This window comes from Sorex araneus, chromosome 4 (genome assembly GCF_027595985.1).
Source record: "Sorex araneus isolate mSorAra2 chromosome 4, mSorAra2.pri, whole genome shotgun sequence".
In the NCBI taxonomy this organism is placed as follows: domain Eukaryota; kingdom Metazoa; phylum Chordata; class Mammalia; order Eulipotyphla; family Soricidae; genus Sorex; species Sorex araneus.
Window position 1 is genome coordinate 184,631,969 of NC_073305.1, and position 25,669 is coordinate 184,657,637.

Below are 25,669 nucleotides of genomic sequence, written 5' to 3' on the forward strand. Positions count from 1 at the left end.
CTACTGAGTTGTATCGATTGTGGTCAGCTCTGTGATTTTCATACTGTGGTGAAATTCTTCTTGTGTCTATCATCCTCCTGGCCCTGTAAGCATCTTTATCAAGACTGCTTTGGACTCTCAGATAAATCACTTATACATTAAGGTCTGTTTCTGGAGTTATCTTCCTTGGAGTATATTATTTCTGTTCCCTCATTTTCCTCTCTGATGATTTCTGTTAGACAAAATGACCACGTCTTGAAGGAATGGTTTTTGTGCAGGAGTCGACTTTGTTCAACCATGAGTTTTTGTTGGTTTTCATTTTAAGTCATACTCATGGTACCCAGGGATGACTCCTGGTGCTTGGTGGTTGCCCTTGGCATAGGGGACCAAGCAGTGCTGGACATGAAACTGGACGCAGAGTGTGTGCGCCAGCCTGGGGAGCCAGGTCACCTAGTGAGTTCTCTTCCTCTTGGTCATTGTCTAAGGACTTGTTTTCCTTAGTTGAGGAAAGTCCTGTCAGTGATCCTGAGGGCATGATCTCTGCACCTGTATATTTGTTTTGGTGGGGAGAAGGCAGGGGATGGACCATAAGTAAGCACGATGCTCAGGGCTTACTCCTGGCTCTGGCATTTATTCCTGGCAGTGCTCAGGGAGCCATATGGGATGCCGTGTATTGAACCTAGGTTGTGTGCAAGGCAAATGCTCTACCCACTGTACTATCATCCAGCCCCCACTTAGGCTTTTAAAGTGTGGAATACCCACCCCCCACCCCCCACCCTCTCAGGGGGAGTGTGCGATAGACCTCTCTCAGGGAGAGTATGAGATATACCCTCTCAGGAGGAGTGTGAGATAGACCTTTCTCAGGAGGAGTGTGGGATGGACCCTTCTCAGGGAGACTGTGGAACACACCTCTCTGTCTGTCTGTCTGTCTGTCTGTTTGTCTGCTTCTCTCTCTCTCATATGGGACACACCCCCCCTCAGTGGAACCCCTCTCAGGGACAGTGTGGAGCCTGGGCACTTCTCTCTGCTGCCTCTGCGTGGAGGCTGGGGCATAGTCACAGCAAGCACTCTGGCGCCGTTAACAGTTTCCTTCTTGCGGGCCAACTCCCATCAACCCTTGAAGCCAGCTGGGCATCTTACACATGGGCTCCGAGCTTTTTGCTCCCTCCTCGTATCACCTTCGGGGACCATGGGTGGGGTTCATGGTGCACCTCACTCTGCCTTTCCTGCAGCTTCCATGTGGGCACTTTCCCATTCTGCCAGGAGGAGTGTGGGATACACCCCTCTCAGGAAGAGTGTGGGATAGCCCCTTCTCAGGGCACGGGATATAACCCTCTCAGGGGGAGAGTGGGATACACCCGTCTTAGAAGTGCGGGATGGACCCCTCTCAGGGGGAGTGCGGTATAGACCCCTCTCAGGGGGAGTGCGAGGTGGGCCCCTCTCAGGGGGAGTGCGGGGTGGGTGCCTCTCAGGAGGAGTGTGGGGTGGGCCCCTCTCAGGGGAGTGTGGTATAGACCCTTCTCAGGGAGAGTGTGGGATGGACCCCTCTCAGGGGAAGTGTGGGATACACCCTCTCAGGGGGAGTGCGGTATAGACCCCTCTCAGGGGGAGCTCGGGATGGACCCCTCTCAGGGGAGAGTGCGGGATACACCCTCTCACGTGGCTGCTCGTGGCGCTGCTGTAGTCTGGTTGGCTGTGGGGGCAGGTGAGTTCAGGAGACTATTGTGTTGCCATCTTGGATTAGATGCATAAGAAATATTTTGACCTAATAATCCCAGATACCAAATTATTCTGAAATCTGACACACAGAGAGCTGTTTCTGCCCGAGCTCTCCCTAGTGGCCCAGGAATCACGCTTCTGGTCCTGAGACAAAGTTTGGACTAAAGGTAGAAATTTCTGCTGAGCGTGTTTCCACACTCCAGAATCTGGTCTGGAACTCAGATACTTATTTCACTCCCAATCCATGCTGGAAAGCGAAGAACTGGGGTTTTTGCAAGGGTGGCTTACAGTTTGGAAATGATCTAGGAGGAAACTGCCTTTTTCATGTCTTGTGCCTCATTCAGGTAATCTATAAAATGCCACTTTTCATAAAGCAAATATCCAGGGAGTGGTGGATAGCCCACATAAAGGCACAGTCAACTGTATTAAGTACTTAAAAATGAAATTTATTGAACGTGTTGAAATTTCCCCACACACAATTTTATACCAAATGGCAAAGATAAAACATGCGATAGTGTTATTACAGAGATGAGAATTCAGCAGGGTTGGCCTAAACTTAGGTTCAGACTAAAGGAAACGTACAGGGAGCTGTCATTCTGCCACGGGCCCGCGCTGGCCAGGCAGAGGTGGTCACCAGAACCATGGGAGAAAGACCCTGTCAGAATGGCACCTCTTAGGCCCTCCGGTCCTGTCTCATCTTTCTCTGTGACACTTAATTCACACCCCGAAGTAAGAGGGGTCCGAAGTATTCCTGAGTTTCAGTGTCCCAAGGCAAGCCTTGGGCAAGCTTGGGGGACATGTGATGAGGTAAATGGGCAATAAGGATAATAAGAATTTTTGTTTACTTTCTTCTTGGACAAAAATCATTGGAAGCTTTTTCACATGGGGTTAAATGAATTTTTTTTTCAGAAACAATATTTAAATAAGACTTGAATCATTTTATTGATGTTCTAAGTTTAAAGCTATTTCAAATACATTTCACATTTTGTGTTCTTCAGGGAATGATTCTTTTCAAATATCACGGACTTAAATCTCACAAAACTGTGGGCAAGAAAGTGTCCCTCACCTCCATTTCACGGAATAAACGGAAACGTGAGGTGACTTGCCGAGATGTCTGCGGCTGAGCACTCTGCCCCTGGTCCCCCACACCGGGTCTTCCGAACCCATCTGGAATGCGACAGTGAGACTCTGAGGGCTGGGGTCTGACTCCACGACTGTTCAGCACCTGTTGTTTCAACAGGTTGAGCTGTTCATGGGAAACCCTGAACTAAGGAAGGAAGAAAATGAACTAAAAGGACGGTGCTCAGTGCTGAGGGCAGAGACAGGCTCCCTGTGGCGTCTCTCGGGGGCGGGGGGGGGGGTGAACAGTTCTGCCACCTGTTGATGGGAAACCATCAGATGCAGACAGGAGCAACCCAAGGTCAACGGCCGCCGTCAGTCCGGGCAGGACTCGCCCACCCTGCGAATGTCAGTGCTCAGAAGGGCAGAGGGCAGCTGACGGGCACCAGCACCCACCCTCAGAATGGCGAAGGAACGTCCACAGCAGCACTGCCAACTCCAAAGACTTGGAAAGCGGAAGGAACGTCCACTAACGGGATGTACTCGGGATGCGATAGTCGGCCATACGCAGGAATGCAGTACTTATCCGGGCTGCGTCACCATGACCCCGGGAACACCAGGCCAAGAGAAAGCCATGGGACGGGGTCCCCACTGTGAGTCCACACACAGGAAATGCCGTTACACGCCCTTCCCCAGAGAAAGGAGGGCAGCGTCTGCCGAGGGCAGGTAACCCACAGATCAACAGTGCCACGAAGGAAACGCTGGCAGGATCCCCCACCATCCCGTCCTCACTGGCACCTTTGAGGTTTGGGATCGAAACAAAAGAACATGCAATGAAAGGCCTTCGATTAACCTCCTTTCTCTGGAATGGCTTTCTTCTCCCCGGTGTTCTAAGGAAACAACCTGAACTGTTGAGGGCCTGATGTATATAAATGATTTAGCGCCAAGAGAATCTGGCAATTATTTTTGTTGTTTTGGGCCAAACCCGGCGGTGCTCTGGGCTTACTCCTGGCTCTGTGCTCAGGGATCACTCTTGTAGGCTCCGGGGACACGTGGTGCTGGGGATTGATCCAGCCTCGGCCAGGTGCAAGGCAACTGCTCTACCCACTGTACGATCACTCTAGCCCTGAGAATCTTGATACTATAATGTCTTCACACACACAAACACACACACACACACGACGACTCTGAGTAGTTTTACCCCCGGTCAATAATGGGCTAGCTACTTTCTCCTTTTCTGGGAAAAATCCCACATACCGGTAGCTACCATCTAGAATTTCTCTAGGGTAGAATGCTTTGTAAGAAGAGACATTTGTTCTCAGCACTATGAAAATAAAGTGACAAGACACTGCGCCCTGGGGAGCACAGTCTATCGTGACCACCGAGACAGTTTCAGTTACAGTTCCCCCAAGTCCATGGCATGTGGCACAACAAAGCCCGACTCCTCTGTGCGAGCTCCCGCTCGGCCCACTGAGGTTCTCTCCAAACGGCATTGGGGGGCAAAGTGGGGGAGGCGGGTGGGGGTTCCCCAGAACCCGGGCAAAGTGCCAGCGCCACCGGGCCCACGTGGAAATTCTTGGGAATCCAAGATGGCAGTGTGGGCTTCATTCTTTTTCTTTCTTTTCTTTTTTTTTTTGTAGGTAGGACACACCCGGCAATGCTTATGGATCACTCCTGGCAGTGCTCAGGGGATTCTATGGGATGCTGGGGATTGAACCCGGTTGGCTGAGGGCAAGGGAAGTACCCTCCCTGCTGCCCTTTTGCCCCAGCCCCAAGCCTTCACTCTGTGTCTGTGCTTTTTATAACAAGAGCCCGCAGCCCACGGCCCGCCCCAGACGCTCGGGATGCTGACCTCCGCACAGCTGCTGAGCGCTAGAAAGAATGAAAACACCAGGTTCCCGCACCATCTCTGCTCATGAGGGAGGGAAGGCCACCGTCAGTTTTCCAGGTCTTTGGCTAAAGTCTCTCGGATGAACTGTAAGGTGCGCTGGTATAAAAAAGCATCCTTCCTCTTGGGCTTACAGATGTCCAAGTGGTTCACATCCACGGAAATGAGGTCTCCAATGCCTAGGTCTGAGGGAAGCAGAATCACCCTTAAGATCCCGTGAGAACACAGGCTGCCCTGCCCCATCCAGGCCTGAAGTGGATGGAGACTCGGTTGTTCTGTGGGACTCGACTGAGAGGCTCTGATGTGGGACCAGCTCGATACAGGGTGCGCATCACCTGAGAATGGCTTCTCTGTCGGCACCAGGACTGTCCCATACTCTCTGGTTCGGGGACACCTGGCAGTGTTCCAGGCTCACTCCTGGCAGGTGCAGCGGACCATATGGGGTACCGGGGACGGAGAGTGGGTCAGCAGGACAAGTGCCCTCCCTGCTGTCCTACCACTGCGAGCTTCTCAAAAGCCTTCACGTGTCTGCCACTCCCTGCCGCACTGGGAAGCCCGCCCGCACGCGGCCACCGTCCAAACCTTCCCCGGCGGCTGATCCTGGCACGTTTGCCCATGTCCCTTCCTAGCACTTGCAACAAACGTCACTGTGGAGAGAGCCAGGGCCTGCCCCCCACCCTGCCACCGCAGCAGGCGGAGACGATGTGGTGCTTGAGGGCTGGAGGGGGTGACGGTCCAGTCCCTGGACAGGAGGACACCAGCAGGACCGACCAGGTGAGGGGCCCAGCCTCCCGCGGGCACCTCGCCCGCTGCTCTCCCGACCAGGCGCTGGGCTACTGCCGGGGCCGCCCACCCAGGCTGCCAACTGCGGCAAAGCCTCTTCTGGTGCCTCTTCAGTTCCGCTCTTGGCCCCACTTTCAGTCCTACTTCAATCCCCTGGGGGTTTTGTTTTTGTGACTGGTGTGGGGGCTGCGGGGACACTCCGGGGGTGCTCAGGAGACCGTATTCTGTGCTGGGGTCAAACCGGGGTGGCTGTGTGCGAGGCGAGCACTTTGCCAGCAGTCGTGGCTTTGGGCCCAGGGCTCCCTGCTCTCCTGGCACTCAGGGCCGTGTGTGATGCCGGGGGTCCAACCCGGGCCAGGGCGTACAAGGCAGGCGCCCTCCCTGCTGTCCTGTGGTTCTGGCCCTGCTGACGCCTGCCTCTGGGCGAGCGACTCCTGCTCCATCCCCCCTGTCCCCACCCCCATGCTGGCAGAGAAGCACCCACGGGAGGCTCCCGGACCTGACAGAGCTGGATGCCAGAGGCCCCACCCGACACGGAGACGCAGACCAGCCCCGGGGCCACCGGGCGGGGCCCAGTGCGCACCTGCCGACTCGGCGGGCACCACGTGCAGCTTGATCATGCTCCCGATGTAGGTCGGCAGCGTCTCCACGAAATTCAGCACCTGGAAGTTCTGGCCTTTCGCGAACTCCAGGAAATCGTCCTGCAGGATTTTCAGTTCCGGAGAATCTGGAGGACAGAGGGCACAGCGGGGACAGCGCGGTCAGAGCCACGGCGCTGGGACTCCCTCCCCCTCCCCCCTTCCCGGGACCACTCTGCCCTCGGGACAGGTTGGGCGAGCCGGCAGAGCGGACAGAGGCAGGGCTCCAGGAGACAGCGAGCAAAGAACCTTCTAGTAGGATCCTTAGGAAGTTCTACAGCTTCCGCAAAGGTAACGAATGGGTCAGCGGCCCCCAAAGCTCAACAGCACAAAAACGGAAACTGGACAGAAGCTTTGGGAGCGCCAGGCAAGCGACTCCGTGAAGCAGAGCAGGGAGAAGCTGCGCGCGAAAGGCGGGTGTGACTTTTGGCAGCAGCTGCCACCGACAGAAACGCTCGTGGAAACGGGGCATCGCCGTGGGTGTGCGAGAGCTTCTGGGCTCATGTCAGGTGCACGCGCGCGTGTGCACGGGGCCCAGACCCAGGGGAGCAGCCGTCTGCTGGTGGCGTGGAGTAACAGCGCAGACCCGGCAGGATCCTACAGTGCTGACGAGAGCACCGACGGGGTGCCGCTTGTGGAGAGAGCGGCAGGGCAGCCCGCGGCTGTCCCAGAGGGATCCCGGCCCACCCGGGCAACGGCCTCGAGCGCAGAGGCCGGCGCTGGAGCCCAGGGTAGGGAGGACGGCCGGGGAGGCAGGACCTTTGCTGAGCTCCTTGACCTCCAGGGAGGGGAAGAGCAGGTAGCGGACGTTGACCGAGTACTCGGCCAGGTGGGAGCCGCGGTGGGGCACGCTGTAGAAGATGACCCCGCGCGTGTTGCTGGCCAGCCGGCTCATCTCCGGCTTCTTGGAGGCCTCCAGCAGCATCTTCTTGACGAGAAGGCCTGGCCGGGGGAGAAGGGACAGCAAAGGACGCTGTTTCCTTGGGCGCCGCTGCTCGAGGGAAGGGGGCAGGACGGGGCCCAGGGCAGGCAGTGCACTCTTGGAAGCACCAAGCACAGGAGCTGAGACCCCGCTCGGGAACCCACCCGCAGGGGAGATTCTAGAGACTTTGTTGTAGGACTGCTCCATTGGCAGAGACTGGCTCCTGGGGCCCCGGGTGGGAGACGGCCTCGAGGCGCCAGGCCCTACCCAGCCGCCCACAACCCTCCAAATGATGGCACTGTCCCCGAGGCTGGTCTGGAGGGGCCAGTGGGACACAGGGCACTGCGGTCACCTAGCCAGGCTGCAGCTTGGGGAGCTGCCATCCCCCTGCACCTCAGCAGAGCCAGCTTGGGGTGGGGGGCCGGGGAGAAAGGGGCGGGGGGGCTTCTGAAAGCTGTATCGGCTGGTTCCCAACCCCCGCGAGCAGGTCAAATTCTGCCCCTGTCATGGTCTCTCCCTGCCGGGAAACATGGGCAGCCTGGAGGGAAGAACCTTTCTGACTCCGGGATCAGCCAAATGTCGGGGAGGGGAAGGGGCGCTGGCCGGGGAGAGGGGGCTGCGGGTGCCCAGCAGGTGCCTGGCTAGGAGCACGACTGGCCCAGCAGGCCTGCGAGTCCCGTGTTGGGCCTGGCCATGCTGGGGGCCTCGGGGCCAGTGCTAAGGAGGCGTGGACGCCTGCGGTGCAGGGATGGAAACTGAGGCAGGCGTGACCCCGCTGCAACCTGGGACACTCCCTTTGGGAGAGAGACAGACTCACCCCCCATGCTGTGGGATACCCAGATCACCGGCCGCTCCCCCACGCCGGCCGCTCGGAGCTTCTGCAGGAGTTCGTTGCTCCTGAAGGCAATGGACTTCCTGGACGGGGAGAGCACAGGGCCGGGATGGGGGGGTGCTCTCCGCGGGGGGCCCCCCCGGTCACAGCAACGCTGCTCACTGTGCCTGGCTATTTCTTTTTCTTTTCTTTTTGGGTCACACCTGGCGATGCACAGGGGTTACTCCTGGCTCTGCACTCAGGAATTACTCCTGGTGGTGCTCAGGGGACCATATGGGATGCTGGGATTTGAACCTGGGTCGGCCGCGTGCAAGGCAAATGCTCTACCCGCTATGCTATCACTCCAGCCCCCGTGCCTGGCTATTTTGAAACCCTGGCAAGCTTGGAGGCCAGGGAGAGAACACAGTGGGGAGGGTGCTTCACCTGCAGGCAAGTGGCCCGGGTTCGATCCCCGGCACCCCATAGGGTGCCCTGAGCAGGCGGGAGAGAGCCTGAGCACAGCGGGTAAGGCCAAAAGACTAACTAAAACTGACGGCTCTGGCGGCAGCAGCCGACGTCCAGATGGAATGGGGGGTTCAAGGCTCTCGGCTATCCTCCTGCTGTCGGGGGCGGCCGGGGGCCTGGAGCAAGCCCAGCTGCGCTCAGGGGGCTGAGAGTGGCCGAGACCCCCTCAAGCCGCAGGCCCAGCCTCTCCGGCTCATGCCACTGAGGGGACAGTCAGCAGGATGCCTTCTCTAGGGGGCAGGGGCGGGGCTGGGGGAGGTTTCCCCAGGAAGTCCTCCCTGCAGACCCCCACCCGGGAGGAGGCCCCCATTACCTTTCCATCGGGCACCGCGCCCGCCAGTCGCTCAGGCTGGTGTCGTACTCCACAGAGATGATGCGGAGCGCGGGGCAGTCTCTGGCGAGCCATGACTGGATGGAGGCGGGAGAGAGCAGCTGTGAGCCTCCCGGGATCTCCCTAGGAGCCAGCACCCGAGCTCTCTCCGTCACAGGGAACCGAGGGTGGGGGAAGGCGTCCTCCCTGTCAGCCTCCCAGCTCTGTTGGTGGGATTTGTCGGGGGCCTCTCTGGCGCTGCTCAGGGGGCCCTGCCAGCCACCCGCTCCAGCCCTCAGCCGCCACCTGCTACAGCCCAGAACAAGTTCTGCTTGGGGGTCTAAAGGCAAATGGGCTTTTTGGGGGGTTCTCCCCGGTGCTCCCCCCACGCTCCCCAGATGGGTACACGTGTGCAAGCTTGGGAACGCGCTGCTCAGGGGCTGCAGCCTGCGGGTGCGGGCGGGGATCTCAGCGGGGCCTCCTGAGTGCGCTGCCACTATTTTTTTTCTTTTTGGGTCACACCCGGCAATGCTCAGGGGTTACTCCTGGTCCTGCACTCAGGAATTACTCCTGGCGGTGCTCACGGGACCATATGGGATGCTGGGAATCGAACCCGGATCGGCCGCGTGCAAGGCAAAGGCCCTCCCTGCTGTGTTATCGCTCCAGCCCCTGCGTCACCACTTTGAGTGCTGCCCTCGCCCCCTGGTTTGGAAAGGCAGCTAGCCGGCTGCTTCTCGGAGGAGGAGGAGCTGGAGGTGGGCTGGAGCACAAGGCCCAGCTGTCCTACAGACCCCTGGTGACCGTCACCTCCCCTCAGCGTCCCAGAGACCACGTCCAAGCCAGCCGGGGCCGCCAAGCCTCTGGACATGTGTTTGCAGCCTCAGTTTCCACCAAGCCTTGGATACAGTCCAGCCAGTGAACTCACAATCGAGGTCAGGCTCCCAGAGGAAATGACATCGGGGAAACCCAGCGCACAATTACTTCCTCGGTGTCTTTCTGAGCGCCGGAGAGATACTACAGGGCTAAGGCAGTACAGGCACGCAGCCGACCTGGGCCCGGTGCCCGGCACCCCGTATGGCCCCCGAGCTCCCCCAGGAGTGACCCGAGTGCTGAGCCTGGAGGAAGCCCTGAGCACCGCCAGGTGCGGACCAAAAACCAAAAACCAGAAAAAAAAAAACACCAAAAAACCCAAAGCCTATTTTCATGACTCCCCAGAGAACCGTTCCTCCGCTGTGTGTTTCACCTGCTGAATTCCGCCCGCACTGGAATGGCCTTCCCAGCCACCACCTCAAGGGGCCGTTTTCTGAGCTGCTCTGTCCCCGCACCAGAAGAGACGCCACACAGGGTCCCACACTGTCCAGTCCCTCGGGACAGAGCCCACAGGGGAAACAGACAGTGGGGCAGGGAGGGGAAGGGCCCAGAGCTGGGCGGGGCGGGAAGGGTCGGGCCGTACCTTGGGCCAACACGTCGTGTACCCAGCTTCATCCTCGGAGAAAGCCTCCGTCAGGTTCTGCTCATTGTCCTGCTGGCGCCAGGTTTTGAAGGCTGCTCCCATGAGGCCATGAATAAAAAGGACATCTGCTTTAATGGGCTGACTAGGGGAGAGAGTTTTAAAAAGAAGCAGAACAAAGGCGTTATTGCTCTGGTCCCAGTACACACAGCAGGCCGGGGGGTGCTTCGAGGGTTTATCAGACACAGAGTCACACTGCGGCGGCCCCGGGCGGCTGAAGAGGACACGCAGAGTGCTCCCCGCCCCGTGCTCCCTGCTCCCCCACTCCTGTCCTCCCCCTCCCTCGATCCCCACTCCATGCTCCCTCGTTTAGCCCCCCTGTCCTTTGCTCCCCGTTCCCATGCTCTCCCGCTCCCGTGCTCCCCACAGCTGTGCTCCCACTCCTGCTCTCAGGGGCCCGCCCTATCCAGCCCGGAGACTGGACCATCCCAGGTGACAGCCCCAGGGCTCCGTGAGGACACCCCACAGAGCAACATGTTTAGAGGGCCCGGTGCCAAGGCTCTGGGGTTGTTTCAAAATCAGTGTGTATGACTGACATCCACAAACGTATCGGGGAAACAGTGTTTATCAGAAATAGGTCAGATGGCGTTGCGGAGTAGGGGGGCAGCCAGTGTTTCTCAGGGGTCACTCCTGCACTCCTGCAGGGCTCAGGGGGCCGCAGGTGGTGGCGGGGAATGAAGCGGGGCCAGCCGCGGGCAAGACAAACGCCTCACCTCTGTGCTGACTCTTCAGCCCATAGCGACATTTGAAAGTCATATACTGTTTGCATGTGACACTCTATTTCTGGGTCATACCTGGAAGCACTCAGGGCTTACTCCCAGGTCTGTGCTCAGGGATCACTCCTGGTGGGGCTCGGGGGACCACATGGGTGCCAGGGTCCAAACCTGGGTCCGCTGTGTGCACACAGGCCCCCTCCCCGCGGCACTATGGCTCTAGCCCCGGGACGTGGCATTTTACAAAACTGATAATTATAGGAAATTCCTGACAAGGTGTTTATTGCATATGTATGATTTATGCTAACTAAAAAGTGTATAATGTTACTTTACTTACAAATTGGAATAAGCAAGGCAACCCACTGTTAACATTTTTGCTTACTTTCACAAATTTTAAAGCACTTGACAATAATAATTCAAGAAATACGTAACTTTTGTTTCCACTTCCTTCTAGGTGTACTGTGTCAGCAGGGTACGTGGAAACAGTGAGCGGAACCAGCCACGGGGAAGGGGCAGGAGTTGGGCTTTTCACAACTAAGGATCTGCCTCCGACAGGAGAAATCAAAGTGGGGCCGGAGCGACAGCACAGCGGGGAGGGCGTTGGCCTTGCACTCAGCCGGCCCAGGTTTGATCCCCGGCATCCCACAGGGTCCCCCAGCACCGCCAGGAGTGATTCCTGAGCATCGCCGGGTGTGACCCAAAGAGGGAGGGAGGGAGAGAGAGAGAGAGAGAGAGAGAGAGAGAGAGAGAGAGAGAGAGAGAAGAGAGAGAGAGAGAGAGAGAGAGAGAGGAGAGAGAGAGGAGAGAGAGGAGAGAGGAGAGAGAGAGGGAGAGAGAGAGAGGGAAAGAGAGAGAGAGAGAGAGAGAGAGAGAGAGAGAGGAGAGAGAGAGAGAGAGAGAGAGAGAGAGAATCCCAAGTACAAAAGATTGTGGGAGCTTTTAATCCAAATTAAAAATCTGCTGGCCACAGAAACCACTGTTTCAGTGAAGGTAAAAAGCGACCCACTGAACAGCAGAAAACATTTGCAGATCATAAATCCCAAATGTTCTGAACATACAAAGAACTACCAGAATGCGACAAGTCAGAACTGAAAAGGCGCAGATTAAACACGTTTTTCCTAAGAAGCCATACAAATGGCGCCAGGCACGTGGGGGGAAAGTGCCGTCACTCTCACCAAGGAACTGCAAATCCAAAGGGCCTGTGGCGTCACACCCCCGCGGGGTGGAGGGGAGAAAGCCCAGCCCCAGGCGCTCTGGAAGGTTCCTCCGCAGACTAAGGTCAGGGCTGGGGCAGGGGAGGCTCGGCGTGGTGGGGGAGGGGGCGCCCGGGTTCGACCCCCGGCCCAGCATGTCCCCAGCCCCACGGGAACAGGAACTCCCTGCAAGACGCTTCTGGAAACTTCACCCAGAGAATCTGAGAAGTGAGAGCGGCACTGCCCCGTGCACTGGAGCACTACCCAGGGGGCGACCGCAGACGCCTCTGCCCACTGACCTGGGCGGAGAGGGGGCACCTGGGCTCTCCGTCCTGCCCGCGGCCCAGCAGCGCCCCGAGCGGCCCTCACCTGGTCCGGAACTGGGGGTGCAGCACGTACACCCCGTCCGGGTACTTCTCCCCGCACGCTGTCCCGGTCCAGGTTCGCCAGGGCCCTGGCCGCGTGCGAGACGTCGATGATGTGGCGAGACTTCATGGCTTCGGCCATGATGGAGACCCAGCCTGGAGGAGGGACGGGCCGACAGAGCCCACCGTCAGTGGGGGAGCAGCCCCCGCCCGGCTCTGTTCCTCCTAAGACCCTCCGGCCCGCGGCAGACGCCACCGGCCAGGCCCCCATCCTGCCTCTCTGGTCCCTCTCTGTTTTCATTTCCATTGGTGAAGACTGTGTGTCCCTTGATGCACCTACACACAAGCCCAGCGTGCAGGCCCACACACAGAGCAGGGGTCTAGCAGACCCCAGACTGACCAAGGGCGCCCCTGCAGGCAGGAAGCCTGGGAAGGCTCGGTGTCCCGGGAGCACTCCCGACAAGCCCATCCCCGCTCCCCCACAGGGCTGCACTGCGGAGGGTCCCGGCCCGGGGGGGGGGGGGGGGGGGGGGGGGGGGGGGGGCGGGGGGCGGGGGGGGGGCGGGGCGGGCAGCTCACCGGCGCGGGCGATGGCGGCGTGCAGGTGCTCGCGGAGGGCCATGTTGCCCACGATGCGCAGGACGCTGCGGCGCACCTGCGGGCAGTCCTGGTGCAGCAGGTAGAGCCGCTGCAGCAGCTGCAGCCCGCCGTTCCTCTCCAGCTTGTCGCAGTGCGCCGCGATCTGCGGGGACACGGCCGGCCCGTGGGCGGCTCACCGCACGCCCTGCGACGTCCATCCGTCCGTCCAGCCCGGCTCTCCCCACTCACTCAGGGGACCCCACCCCGCGGCAGCCACCGTAGTCACAGCAGCAGCAGGCGGGCTCTGGGCGGCGTGGGCCGACTCAGGACCACCCGCCCGGCCCCCCGCCCCCACCACTGTCTCCCATCCGGCACTGAGCAAGAGGCCTGACCCTTTTAAATTTGGACTTTAAGTGAATTTTTCCCCCCTTTGGGTTACACCCGGTGAGGCACAGGGGTTACTCCTGGCTCTGCACTCAGGAATTACTCCCGGCAGTGCTCAGGGGACCATATGGGATGCCGGGGATTGAACCCGATCAGCCCTGTGCAAGGTAAATGTCCTCCCCGCTGTCCTATCACTTCTGCCCCCGTGTAATTTTGAAGAGCAAGGGAAACGGAGCAGGAGGCGGTGCAGTCTCAGGAAGCAGCGACAACAGGCGTGCAGGGCGGCCCCAAGGAGGACTCTTTTCCCATCCCCTGCGCGGCTTGCTGACATCACACCGTGCCCCCCACCCTGAGATGAGTTTTCATTCTCTCAAAAAAAAAATAAGATGAGGGGCTGGAGCGATAGCACAGCGGGTACAGCGCGTTTGCCTTGCACGCGGCTGACCCAGGTTCGAATCCCAGCATCCCATATGGTCCCCCGAGCACCGCCAGGAGTAATTCCTGAGTGCAGAGCCAGGAGTAACCCCTGAGCATCGCCGGGTGTGATCCAAAAACCAAAAAAAGAAAAAAAAATAAGATGAGATGAGGGGTGTTTGAGGGGCCACAACCATGGTGCTCAGGGCTGATTCCTGGCTCAGTGCTCAGGGGTCAGTGCTGGCAGGCGCAGGGAACCCTGCGGAGTGCCGGGGAAAGTACAGCCCATGCAGGCCGGGTGCCTGAACCCCTGCACTAGCTCCCTGCCCTCTGCTGCACGTTTCTTTCAAATCAAACTATGGGCGTGACAGGAAAACAGCGATGCCTCACAGTGACAGGGTGAGACTCAGTGCGCCCGGCGTGGAGCCAGCGCAGCCCCTGGACAGCTGCTGCCCCCGGGCTCACGTGCACAGTCACTGGCTGGTCGGGTCACCCGTGAGCACTGAGTGGCAGACAGCTGCCTCAGCCAGCGGGCCACCGAGAGGAGGGCCCGCTCCTAGGAATACTGACCCCGATGGGAAATCATGTATGGCTACTAGCCCATGATGGCGGGTCCTGACCCGTCATCGGGGAAGGAGGGATGTAAGGGAAAGCGTGCAGCTGTCTTTTCCCTCCCTGCTAAGCGAGCACTGTTCTCCTGGATGCGAGCACGGGGCACCAGCGGCATCCCCGCAAAGCTCCGGTACCTCGGAATGTTTGACGATCGCTTCCAGGCAGAACATCTCCATGGTCACCGAGGGCACCTCGAAGCTCTCCGCGTAGGGAAGTCCGTTTCCTCCGAAACACCACAGGCCACCCTAACAGAGAAGGCAAGTTTCCACTGGGCAGGTGGCACTTTTATTGTACGACGACCACCAAGCCCCCCGGTCCCCTGGGGACTCCCAGGCAACACTGCAGAACTGGCTTATGCAAATGGAAAGGGTCTTTCCCTGCTGTCCCTGCCCTCGGTGCGGCCATCCAGCCGGGCTGTGCGCCCACGGCATGTGCTTCACCTCTGAGAGAAGCCCGGGAGGCAAGAGACGAGTCTTTTTTTTTCTTTTGGTTTCTGGAGTCCCAGCCGGTGACCATCAGGGGCTACTCCTAGCTCTGCACGCAGGAATTCCTCCCGGCGATGCTCAGGGGGACCACAGGGGATGCAGGGCCGGAACCTGCGTCCAGGAGAGCTCCCCACCTGCTGGACTATCCCTTCAGCCCCACCAACCTATGACTCCTGATCAGGTAAGAAAATCCCAGGGCGGGTAATGTTCTGATCTCCTATCATTTCCTGGGTTATGCTAGTTCAATGCTTACTTAAATGTTACGAATCAAACTAATAGAGGGTTTGGAAAACATAACGGAGAACACGAAGACAGGGGGGCCAACCTCAGAACTGTAATTCTTTCCGGGTTGAAGTTCAACTTCCCATGAAAGAATTACCATGTGGGAAGTAGGGGGCCAGGGATGACCCAATGGGGGAGCACAGGCCTTTTGTACCCGGCGGTGCTCAGGGCTTACTCTTGGCTCTGTGCTCAGGGATCACTCCCTACGCGGTGCCAGGGACGAACCCCAAGGGGGCCCCACGCAGGGCGAGCGCCCTCCCCCGGGTGCTACGGCTCGCGCCCCTCTGCTGGTTTCTTTACCTTCCCTCCTGGCGCCTCCAGAGGGCGCACAACCAACTGTGCAGAGTGGGTCACCCCGACTCCAGGGGGCCTGAGGTTCTGCGTGCTGGGGAGCCCTGGGGGCAGGTGGGCCCAGGCCGTGCTGGCCGCGTGGAGGCCTGAACTCACCTTCTGCGCCGCGAGGCTCTGGCTGCTCTCGCTCAGGGCCAGAGACGTAAAGTTCTGGATACACTCGTCGAGCTCCGTCTGGGGCAGGGAGGACAGCAGCTGCCTGAGCTCCTCCTCGATGCAGGAGTCCTGGGACACGGACAGGAGGCCCCTAAGCACCGGGACGCCAGGGTCCCCGCACAGACGCACGCCTGTGTCTGTCTGGTCACCGCCCAGGTGCACCACCAAGCCCTGCGGCTCAAGTGCCTGGGGGCTCCCGGGTCCCAGCTCCGAGGAGGGGCAGCCACTCGGGACCCACCTGCTTGGAAGTCTTTGGAGTCCGAGTTCCTCGGGAACCCCCAATTCTATCCTCCTATACTCAGCTTTCGAGACGCTGGTAGTGGGCTTTGAAACCACCTCCAGGGCGCCCCCTTGGCTGTCTAGGACCTGCTCATCTGTGAAGTGGTCAGTAACCGCCGCCTGCTGTGCCAGGGCTGGGATGTCCCCGGGGGTTCTCCTGGGCCCAGGCAACACCCAGCGCCACCGGGAGATGCTCAAGGTGGTTATGATGCTGCTGACAAGGAGGGAGTCGAGCCACATGGCCGAGCACCCCACCTGGCACGGCCCCCCACAGCAGAATATTACTTCATCCCAAATGTCCACAGTATTAAGGTTCATCAAAACCAATGGCTACTGATCAATTCTCTGGGAGAATTGATGCAGAGGTAAGCTGTGGGGCCACTCTGATCTGTGCAGGATAACTATTGGGTCACTCTGATCCATGGAGGGGTAATTGTGGGTCACTCTGATCTGTGCAGGGTAAATGTGGGGTCACTCTGATCCATGCAGGGGTAATTGGGGGGTCACTCTGATCCATGCAGGGCCACTGTGGGGTCACTGATCCATGCAGGGATAACTGTGAGGTCACTCTGATCCATGCAGGGTCACTGTGAGGTCACTCTGATCCATGCAGGGTCACTGTGGGGTCACTCTGATCCATGCAGGGCCACTGTGGGGTCACTCTGATCCATGCAGGGTCACTGTGGGGTCACTCTGATCCATGCAGGGTTTTTGTGGGGTCACTCTGATCCATGCAGGGCCACTGTGGGGTCACTCTGAGCCATGCAGGGATAACTGTGGGGTCACTCTGAGCCATGCAGGGATAACTGTGAGATCACTCTGATCCATGCAGGGTCACTGTGGGGTCACTCTGATCCATGCGGGGTCATTGTGACCCCTACAGGGGTAATGTGAAGTCAGTCTGGTGTCCAAGCACCCCACGCTGAAGGAAGGGAAATTCCAGACCGTCAGCGTGTCCAAGGAACATTCACATCCTTGGGTGACAACCACATTGAGTGTCTGGGTCACATCTTATGTCCCTGTGCCCAACTATTGTTTGAAAGTTTATCTGGTACCCAAGGTGTAGATATGCTATTTTTCACTGTACCTTTTACTTATTGTGTTTTGTTTTGTTTTTGAGCCGCAGCCAACAGTGCTCAGGGCTTCCTGCCTGGCAGACTGCGGGCTCCAGCGGGGCTGCCAGGGTTCGAACCCAGCCCAGCTGCATCCAAGGTCAGCGGGCTACCTGCCGTACTGTCACTCTGGCCCTACTCACTTCTTTCATGGCAGGCAAACGAGGCGGTGGTAGGAAGAAGCGAAGGTCACTGTCTTTGCTCCGTGCCAAGCCGACGAGGGTTCTCAGATCTGCGGCCTGTGCAATGGTCCTGTACTGGTAATCTGTCGGGAAGATGTGCTCTCAGCGCCCAGACCGCACCGCAGTAAGCAATGGTTAGAGAGCTGCACTGAGGACCAAACACACTGCGCGAAAGCACTAACGTTCAGGCTACCCGGCTGTCACTGATGTTCTGAGTATTTCTCCTGCCTACAACTAACTGCACGTGCAGAACCAGTAAGCAACCCCCGGCTTTTCCACACCCAGCCCCTCAATCCTCAGTATGTCCTGTGTGTCAGTCTTTTTGGGGGGCAAAATGAACCTCAAATGTGAAAACTAATAGGTCAGAAGCAATTTAACTTATTTGGAAATTTAATATAGTGTCTCTCTTTATTTGGGGGATACCCCCTCTGAGCCCGGGGTCTGGTAACTGCCTCTGGAGAAATCTCAGAGTACCAAACTGTGGACACAGTCTTTTTTCCCCTAAACGAATAGCTATGACAAATTTTAATTTATAGCTAGGCACAGTAAGAGATTAACAAAGCCTCATTATAATCCTGTATTTTGTTAGAATTATGATAATGTAATAAGCTCAGTAATATAACAATAGTAAAAATAAAACAATGACAGTGATGTGGATATAGCTTCGCTCTCAAAATATCTCATTGTAAGAAATGTTTTGGCATAATATGAGACTGACACCCAAGGACAGTAGACACAAGGACCAGGAATATTGCCCCATAGTTGGAAGCCTGTCTCATGAGCTGGGGGAGAAGGCAGCTGGGATAGAGAAGGAATCACTAAGTCAATGATGGTTAGTGGGATCACTCAGGATAGGAGATGTGTGCTGAAAGTAGATAAAGGACCAAACACGGTGGCCTCTCAGTGTCTGTACTGCAGACCATAATGCACTAAGTAGAGAGTAAAGGGGGTGTGCCTGCCATAGAGGCAGGGGCTGGGGTTGGGTGGGGGTAGCGGGAGGGATACTGGGGACATTGGTGGTGGAGAATGTTGCACTGGTGGAGGGATGGGTGTTTTTGATCAAGGTATGATTGAAACTCAAACATGAAAGCTTGTAATTGTATCTCATGGTAATTCAATTAAAGAAAAAAATGTTTTGGGGGCCCAGAGAAATAGTACAGCAGTACTTGCATGCAGCCAAGCTGGGTTCAGTTCCCACACGTACAGGACACCCTGAGCCCTGCCGGGAGAGATCCCAGTGCACAGAGCCGGGAGTAGGCCCTGAGCATCGCTGGGTGTGGCCCCTTCACAAGATACATATATATATTTTTAGCTGACCACAAATAACAAACTATGGGAAGCGAAATCTTCCACAAATAACAAACTAAGGGAAGAGAAAGAGGAATTACCACACAGCATTATTGCCTTTACTTTTAAAATATGATTATTTAAAAAAAGGAATAAGCTACTTTAAAAAACTGAGAACTTGAGGGCCATACTCAGCAGCGCTCAGGGGGCCTGTCCAGCTCTGTGTGGGGTGGGGGTCACTGCCGGAGCGCTCAGGGGCCATGCCGTGCTGGGGTGAAAGTTGGGCGTCTGCTTGGGAGCCGTATGCTCCATCTCCTGGCCCCAAATTTAAATATTTGGAAGTGAATGTTTCAGAAATGATCTTGGCAAAAATATACTTGCCTAAATTTACCAGATGAAAGAAATGGATTATTTCAAATCCAAACTTTTAGAAAGTGGCACAGCACCAGTGACTAGGAGAGGGCTGTGGTGGGTGGTGTCTCTGTGTCTTAAGTTTCGGTGTGGGGGTGGGGCCGTGCTGGGGGCAGGAGGGCGGTGCAGTAGGGGGCCGGGCGCTGGCGGGCAGAGCCAGCACTCAGCCTGTTTGAACAGCTGGGAAACGGCCCCCACAGGCACGAAGACTGCGAGGCTGGCTTCCTACCTGCTGTCTCACTTAGGCTTTCTGTGCTCAGGGGAAACATATGGGACGCTGGGAATCGAACCCGGGTTGGCTATGTGCAAGGCAAACGCTCTCCCCGATGTGCTACCGCTCCAGCCCCTCCCTTAGGACTTGTGAAGATGCGTGTTATGGGCACGTGTGCACCAAGACTGCCTGGACTGGGCGGGGATGTGGCGACGGGCTCAGGCACGTGCCCTGCGCGGCTGAGGCCACACCTGCAGGCCCCTCCCGGCTGTGCGTCTCTCCGGTCCCACAACAGCACCCAGGAGGCCTGAACCACGTTCCCTCCCCTGCTGCCCACACTGTCCACCCCGGCCACACGTACCTTGCCAGTGGCGGGCCTCGGCCATCTCCTGCACGGCCTGCAGCCGGGCCTCCCGGGCCTTCGACTGGCTCTTCCGAAGCAGCAGCCACACGGGGCACTCGTGGTCCTCCACATCCACGGTGCTGAACGTGTCTGCAGAAGGGGACAGGGTCACTCCTGGCTCTGCGCTCAGGGCTCACTCCTGATGGGCCCGGGGGACCATACGGGATGCCGGGGACTGAACCTGGGTCGGCCACGTGCAAAGCCAGTGCCCTCCCTGTGGGACTATCACTCTGGCCCACAAGTTGACATTTGTTGGTGCCGTATTTGTATTACCAAAAAGCAAGGGGGTGATTTCAAGTAAAGTTTATTTCTGAGATATTTATCAAAAGGAGAAGCTATCATCAGCTTCAATGTCTATTTATATCTAAAAACGATACATCCAACGGAGCTGAAGGAGGAACACCGGCCAGCAGCATGAGAGAATACTATGGTTTGATTTCCAGGCTACAACTGTGTTGCTTTAAGAAAGAGATAAAGGTCCAGCGAGCTCGCTCAACAGCCTAAGCACGTATCTGCTTGCGGAAAGGCCAGGTTTGATTTCCGGCACCACACAGTCCCCAAGCATGACCACGGGTGACCCTTGAGCCCCGAGCCCGCTCAGGGAGCAGGTCCTAAGCACCACAGCATGTGGTGTCCACCTCCTTTCCCCAAGAGAAAGAACAAATTGGGAAAATGTCAGATGGCCAGAAGACTCCCAGGTCCTCTCACACCCAGCTGAAGTTCTGATACACACCAGAAAACGGGCTCTGCAACAGCTTGGCTGACGTTGCTAGAATCGCTCTGACTGCTTTGTGGATCTCTTTCCTCGCCAGGTAAGTGATTCCTGAAATGATCACAAAAGTCCTTCAGAAATCTGTGTACAAATTATAGTTCTTTTCAAGAACATAAAACAATGCCTCTGTAGAATTATTCTTTTTTTTTTTTTTTTTGCTTTTTGGGTCACACCCAGCGATACTCAGGGGTTACTCCTGGCTTTGCACTCAGGAATTACTCCTGGCGGTGCTTGGGGGACCATATGGGATGCCGGGGATCGAACCTGGGTCGGCCACGTGCAAGGCAAACGCCCTCCCCGCTGTGCTATCGCTCCGGCCCCTGTAGAATTATTCTTATATTCCAGCGTGTGATGTAAGTAGCATTTTGGGAGCTGGGGAGATGCCCAGTGGCCGGGGGAGAAGCTTCACATGCACTGGGAACCGAGTTTGAACCCTGGCGTCACAGGGTCCCCCAGAGACCGTGGATGATGCCCTGGGGGCCCTGCCTGGGCGCAGCCGTCCCTCCGCACCTCGAGTGGCCACGGGCCCCGTGAGCACTGGTCGAGAGGCCCCATACAATGGAATAAAATATCATCTCTGTCACTACCAATACAACTAGAATCCGTATGGGCTTAAAAGACAATAACCGCTTTCATAGAGGAATAAAAAGGGAGAATAATGAAAGAATAAAAGCATTGTGGGAACCAAGAGTTCAAGATCTCAAAATAAGACTTCTCTCCAAGTTAGGGGGAAAAGTGAAAGCAGAAGTACGGGTGGGGGGGGGTTGGTGGGGAGTGATGAAGAAGTGTCCTCTTCATAACGTGATCGGGCATCAGTCACAATGGATGTGGAGTCCAGGGGGTGACCACCGGGGATGGTGAGACGCGGGGAAGGAAGCGGAGCAGAGGCGGGCCCAGAGGACAGAGGAACGGCTGGGCCGAGCCAGCTGGGAGCGCCGGTGCTGACCCAGCAGCTGCAGGGGGACTCCGGGAGCCGAGTGTGGGTGGGCACTGCTGGCGCTGCCAGGCTGCCTGTCTCTGCAGGCTTTCTCAGCTGCCGCGCATGTGCGTGGGGCCATCACAGGAGTCCCGTGGGCGGCAGCAGAGTTATCTCTGAGCTCTGTGACAAAATCTTGCGTTTGGTCTTGCCTGGGGGAGGGAGGGCCGGCCTCCGGGCTGCTGGTCCGCCAACAGGGGCAATTCGAGTTCAGACATGCCCGCAGCCAGCTGGGGCCCCACCTTCAATCCCTGGCACCTCCAGGTCCCCTGAGCACGGCTGGGTGTGGCCCTGATCACATCCAGCACTGCTGGGCACGAGCTGGGCCCTATCCAGCCCGAGGTCAGGCTGACGGGGTGACCAGGGCTCCTGCCCTGCCTGACGGGGTGACTCTGTCTTGATGACACTGGGCTGGTGTGTGGCCACACCCAACAGTGCTCAGGGCTTACTGAAGGCTCGTGCCCAGGGGCCATTCCTGGCAGTGCTCGGGGAGCCACGTGAGGTGGGGTTGGCCCGTGCGAGGTAAGAGCACTGCCTCCCCCTACCCTGCCAGCTCTCTGGAGCACCCGTTCTGGAGTCCACACAACCAGCTTCCAGTTGTCACAAGACTAGTTCTGCCAGCAACTCACCATAATCGCCTTTTTCATCTAGAGAGCCCGTGTACATGTAGATGTAGGACTTCATCTTCTCTTTCTCTACCACTTCAGTGTGTAATGTCAAAGACTTCTTCAGGGCCAGAACTTCATATGTAAAAAATAAAGAGCCTCTTTAAAAGAAACAAACAAAAAAGATTCATCATGAACAAATGATATAACGGCAATACAAGAGCCCCTCTCTTTTTCAGCTTTTTTAGTAATATTTTTTGGGAAATGTACATACACAGACACACACAGAGCAATATATGTTATATTTACAACAGTATCTCATAGCTGATATTTAGTTGGTAGTAAACCTCCTTGTGTCAATATGATATATGACATAGCTATTAGACCAGAGCGATAGCACAGTGGGGAGGGTGTTTGCCTTGCACGTGGCCAACCCATGTTCGATTCCTTCGTTCCTCTCGGCGAGCCCAGCAAGCTACGGAGAGTATCCCATCCGCACGGCAGAGCCTGGCATGCTACCCATGGTGTATTCAATATGCCAAAAACAGTAACGAGTCTCACAATGGAGACGTTACTGGTGCCCACTTGAGCAAATCAATAAACAACGGGACAACAGTGCTACAGTGCTACATAGCTATCATATATACATACATAGCTGTGTACCTTAGAATACCTGTTTATGTCCGTGACCTGAGTCAGGGGTCCCATCATGGTCACAGAGAGGCCACTGAGAGCACCAGAAGCCCACGACATGCAGGTCCCCCACACTGCCCCAAGCCCCTGCACGCCGCCCCCCTCCCCATGCCCGCTGTTGTTCTGACTTTGACAGTGGTAATGTCTCTGCTTTTCTCTATAGTTCAGCCCCTTCTGAGCCCCAGGGCGAGGAACTGTGAGCCCCATCTCAGACGTCCCACTCCAGCCCGAGAGCGTTCCCAGTGGTGAGAGCCATCCACCGTGTGACCATTATTCACACACAGCTTCTTCATCCGTCTGCCAGTGAGGTCCAACTGTGGAATTCCCCACTCTGACTTTAGTACAAACAACAGTGCCCTGCTGGCCACATTTGCATGGGGCACATCCAGTTCACCCTCGAGGAGACAGCTGCAGAGACAGCGAACCCTCCATGCACACACTGGGACGTCCAGCTTTCCTAGCGACTGTTCTTTTATTTTTTTCAATTTCATTTTAATGAGTCACTGTGAGATAGTTACATACTCACAAACATTCATGATTATGTTTCAGTCATATAATGTTCAAGTGCCCATCCCTCCACCGGTGCCCATTCTCCACCACCAATGTTCCCAGTATCCCTCCCGCCCCCCCCCCCCCACCCCTTGCCTCTGTGGCAGGCACATTCCCTCTTATTCTCTCTCTCCTTTTGGGTGTTATAGTTTCTAGCAACTGTTCTTCTGGAAGGATTAGCCAAGTTACCAGCGCCTTCGAGGTTCTCAAGCTTTTACTAAAAGCCAAAATTTAAATGTGAAATGCTGTTTAGGGAGCCATAAGTGAAGGATATTTTTCTCATTTCAGCTTGACTGACACGATCCCGAGGTCCACCACAAAACTGGTGCTCAGTCACCTCGGTTACACCAGCCTGCCCGACCCGGAAGCAGGAGGGAAGCCAGAAGAACAGACACCCCCTCCTCAGCCCCCCGGGACAGAGAGGAGCTCACTCACATGGGCCCTCTCCCATGGGGATTGATTTATCGGAGCAGCAAAAAGAGAAAATTTTTTTGCTTGGTATTTTTACCCTGTTTTTCATGAACAGTATTTCTTTCCTAGAAATAGCGGAAGTTTCCGCTGTATTCCTAAACAGAATGCCGCTGACTAATAGTCCAGAGAGTATATTATCTCTTGCCCAGAATGAATCAAAGGGTAAAATTATTTTGCCCTTTTGACATATTTCCCAGAACATGCCAAATGATTTAGCTCACATTACAATGCCCTGGAGAAATGTGTGTCTGGAATGAAATACACCGAGCATCTCCCTTTGTCACTTCAGCAGGGCCGAAACCAGCACTACTCCAACAAGACAGTGGCTAGAGGGGCTGTGGCGTGCAGACACGAACACTCCATGGCTGCAGAAGAGGCGAGGGATGGGCTTGCTGCAGTTGGCTGGAACTGCAGGGAGGCTGCTCCATGAAGCCAGTCAGAGGGTGGAGGACACGTGCCGACGGTCGCACCCAGCCGGGGGATGCAGAGCAACGAAATAAGGGAACAGACGGGGGCCGGAGGGCCAGTACCATGGGGAGGGAGTTTGCCTCGAATGCGCCCACCCTGGGCTTGATCCCCAGCACCCTCTATGATACCCTGAGCCCACCAGGAGTGATCTCTGCATGCAGAGGCAGGAATAAGAGCACTGGTGGGGGTGGCCCAAACCCTCCCCCAACACACATGCACAAAACACACTAACTAAAGAAAGGAACAGACAGCACGGAATGATGAGAGCCTTGGCCTTGGATTACAGAGCCGAGACCACCAAGCAGCGGGGGTCTGGGGTGACGCAGGACCGTGGTGAAGGTGCGGTGAAACCACATGACCTAGCTACATAATTTTAAGAAATAGAGTATTGATTTCAGAAATTTAATAAAATCTGAAATATGGCCTAGGCTTACAAGAAGCAGCAATGCTTAGAAAAACAAAAAGGAGGGGGCTGGAGGATAGCACAGCGGGTAGGGCATTTGCCTTGCACGTGACCAACCCGGGTTCAAATCCCAGCATCCCATATGGTCCCCTGTGAGCACCGCCAGGAGTAATTCCTGAGTGCAGAGCCAGGAGTAATCCCTGTGCATCGGCAGGTATGACCCAAAAAGCTAAAAAAGAAAAAAAAAAGGAGAGAGAGGAAGCAGAGAGATGGGATAGGGCAGCTGACCCTGATTCCACCAACAGTATCCTGAGCACAGGGCCAGGAGTAATCCCTGAGTACTGCAGGGTATGGCCCAAAGAACAGGCAAGGAGAGGGGGGAGAGAAGAGAGAGTGGATGGGAGAGGGGAGAGAATTATTAACAAGTATGACAGAGAATCACCCCTTTCAAAACCAGGAAAGAAGGGGGCTGGAGAGATAGTACTGAAGCTAATTATTTTTTGTTTTTGAGCTACACCAGCAGGGCTCAGAATTTACTGTGGCTTTGGACTTAGGAGTTACTCCTGCCAGGGCCATGTAGGGTGTTGGGGATCGAAGCCGGGTCAGCTGTGAGCAAGGCCAGTGCCCTCCCAACTGTCCTATCGCTCTGGCCCACTGCACTGGTTTTCCCTTCTCCTGCCTTTGAAGCTAAGGCAGGAGGCGCTTCTGCAGGTGACGAGCATGGTGCCCGGGGACGGGCCCAAGGGGACACGCTCCCAGACGGCCCGGTCCACCGCAGACCCCACCAAGGCAGGACCGTGCCTCGGAAGCTCCAGCCCGGATCGCAGCCCACTCACGCCCGAGGCTGTCTTCTCGCAGGCAGTAGCTGACGCCGGTTACTATTTGCCACACTCACCCTAAGATCAGTGACCCGGTAAGCTTGATGATGTTTCCTTCAAAAAGAAAGGGGGGAAAGCACATTAATATCATCGACTTTGCTTTCAAAACGTGACAGGATGAGGTAAGTGACTCGGTCCGCAGAGTGCCTAACGGGATGACAAGCCGTCCACCCCTTGTAACTCGGCAGCTGTCTTGCCGGACAGGTAGGGTAGTGGGAGGGAACTTGCCTTGCGTGCAGCTGACCTTGGCTCGTTCCTGGGCATTGCCAAGGGCCCCCCAGAGTCCTGCCG

The 25,669-nt window shown here is 56.6% G+C and overlaps 1 protein-coding gene across 1 annotated transcript in view; it reads right to left on the reverse strand.

Moving 5' to 3' along the window:
• Positions 1–2,129: 2,129 nt before the first annotated feature.
• SERAC1 (serine active site containing 1) overlaps positions 2,130–25,669 on the reverse strand; it is a 33,823-nt gene continuing 10,283 nt past the window's right edge. Inside the window, 16 exon segments of the mRNA XM_055136014.1 lie at positions 2,130–4,830; positions 6,012–6,155; positions 6,826–7,008; positions 7,806–7,903; positions 8,638–8,732; positions 10,088–10,229; positions 12,420–12,469; positions 12,471–12,571; positions 12,995–13,157; positions 14,539–14,649; positions 15,619–15,747; positions 17,213–17,334; positions 19,522–19,653; positions 20,297–20,386; positions 21,941–22,077; positions 25,396–25,432. Of these exon segments, the coding sequence (XP_054991989.1) occupies positions 4,694–4,830; positions 6,012–6,155; positions 6,826–7,008; positions 7,806–7,903; positions 8,638–8,732; positions 10,088–10,229; positions 12,420–12,469; positions 12,471–12,571; positions 12,995–13,157; positions 14,539–14,649; positions 15,619–15,747; positions 17,213–17,334; positions 19,522–19,653; positions 20,297–20,386; positions 21,941–22,077; positions 25,396–25,432 (1,871 nt within the window). The 3' untranslated portion in view covers positions 2,130–4,693.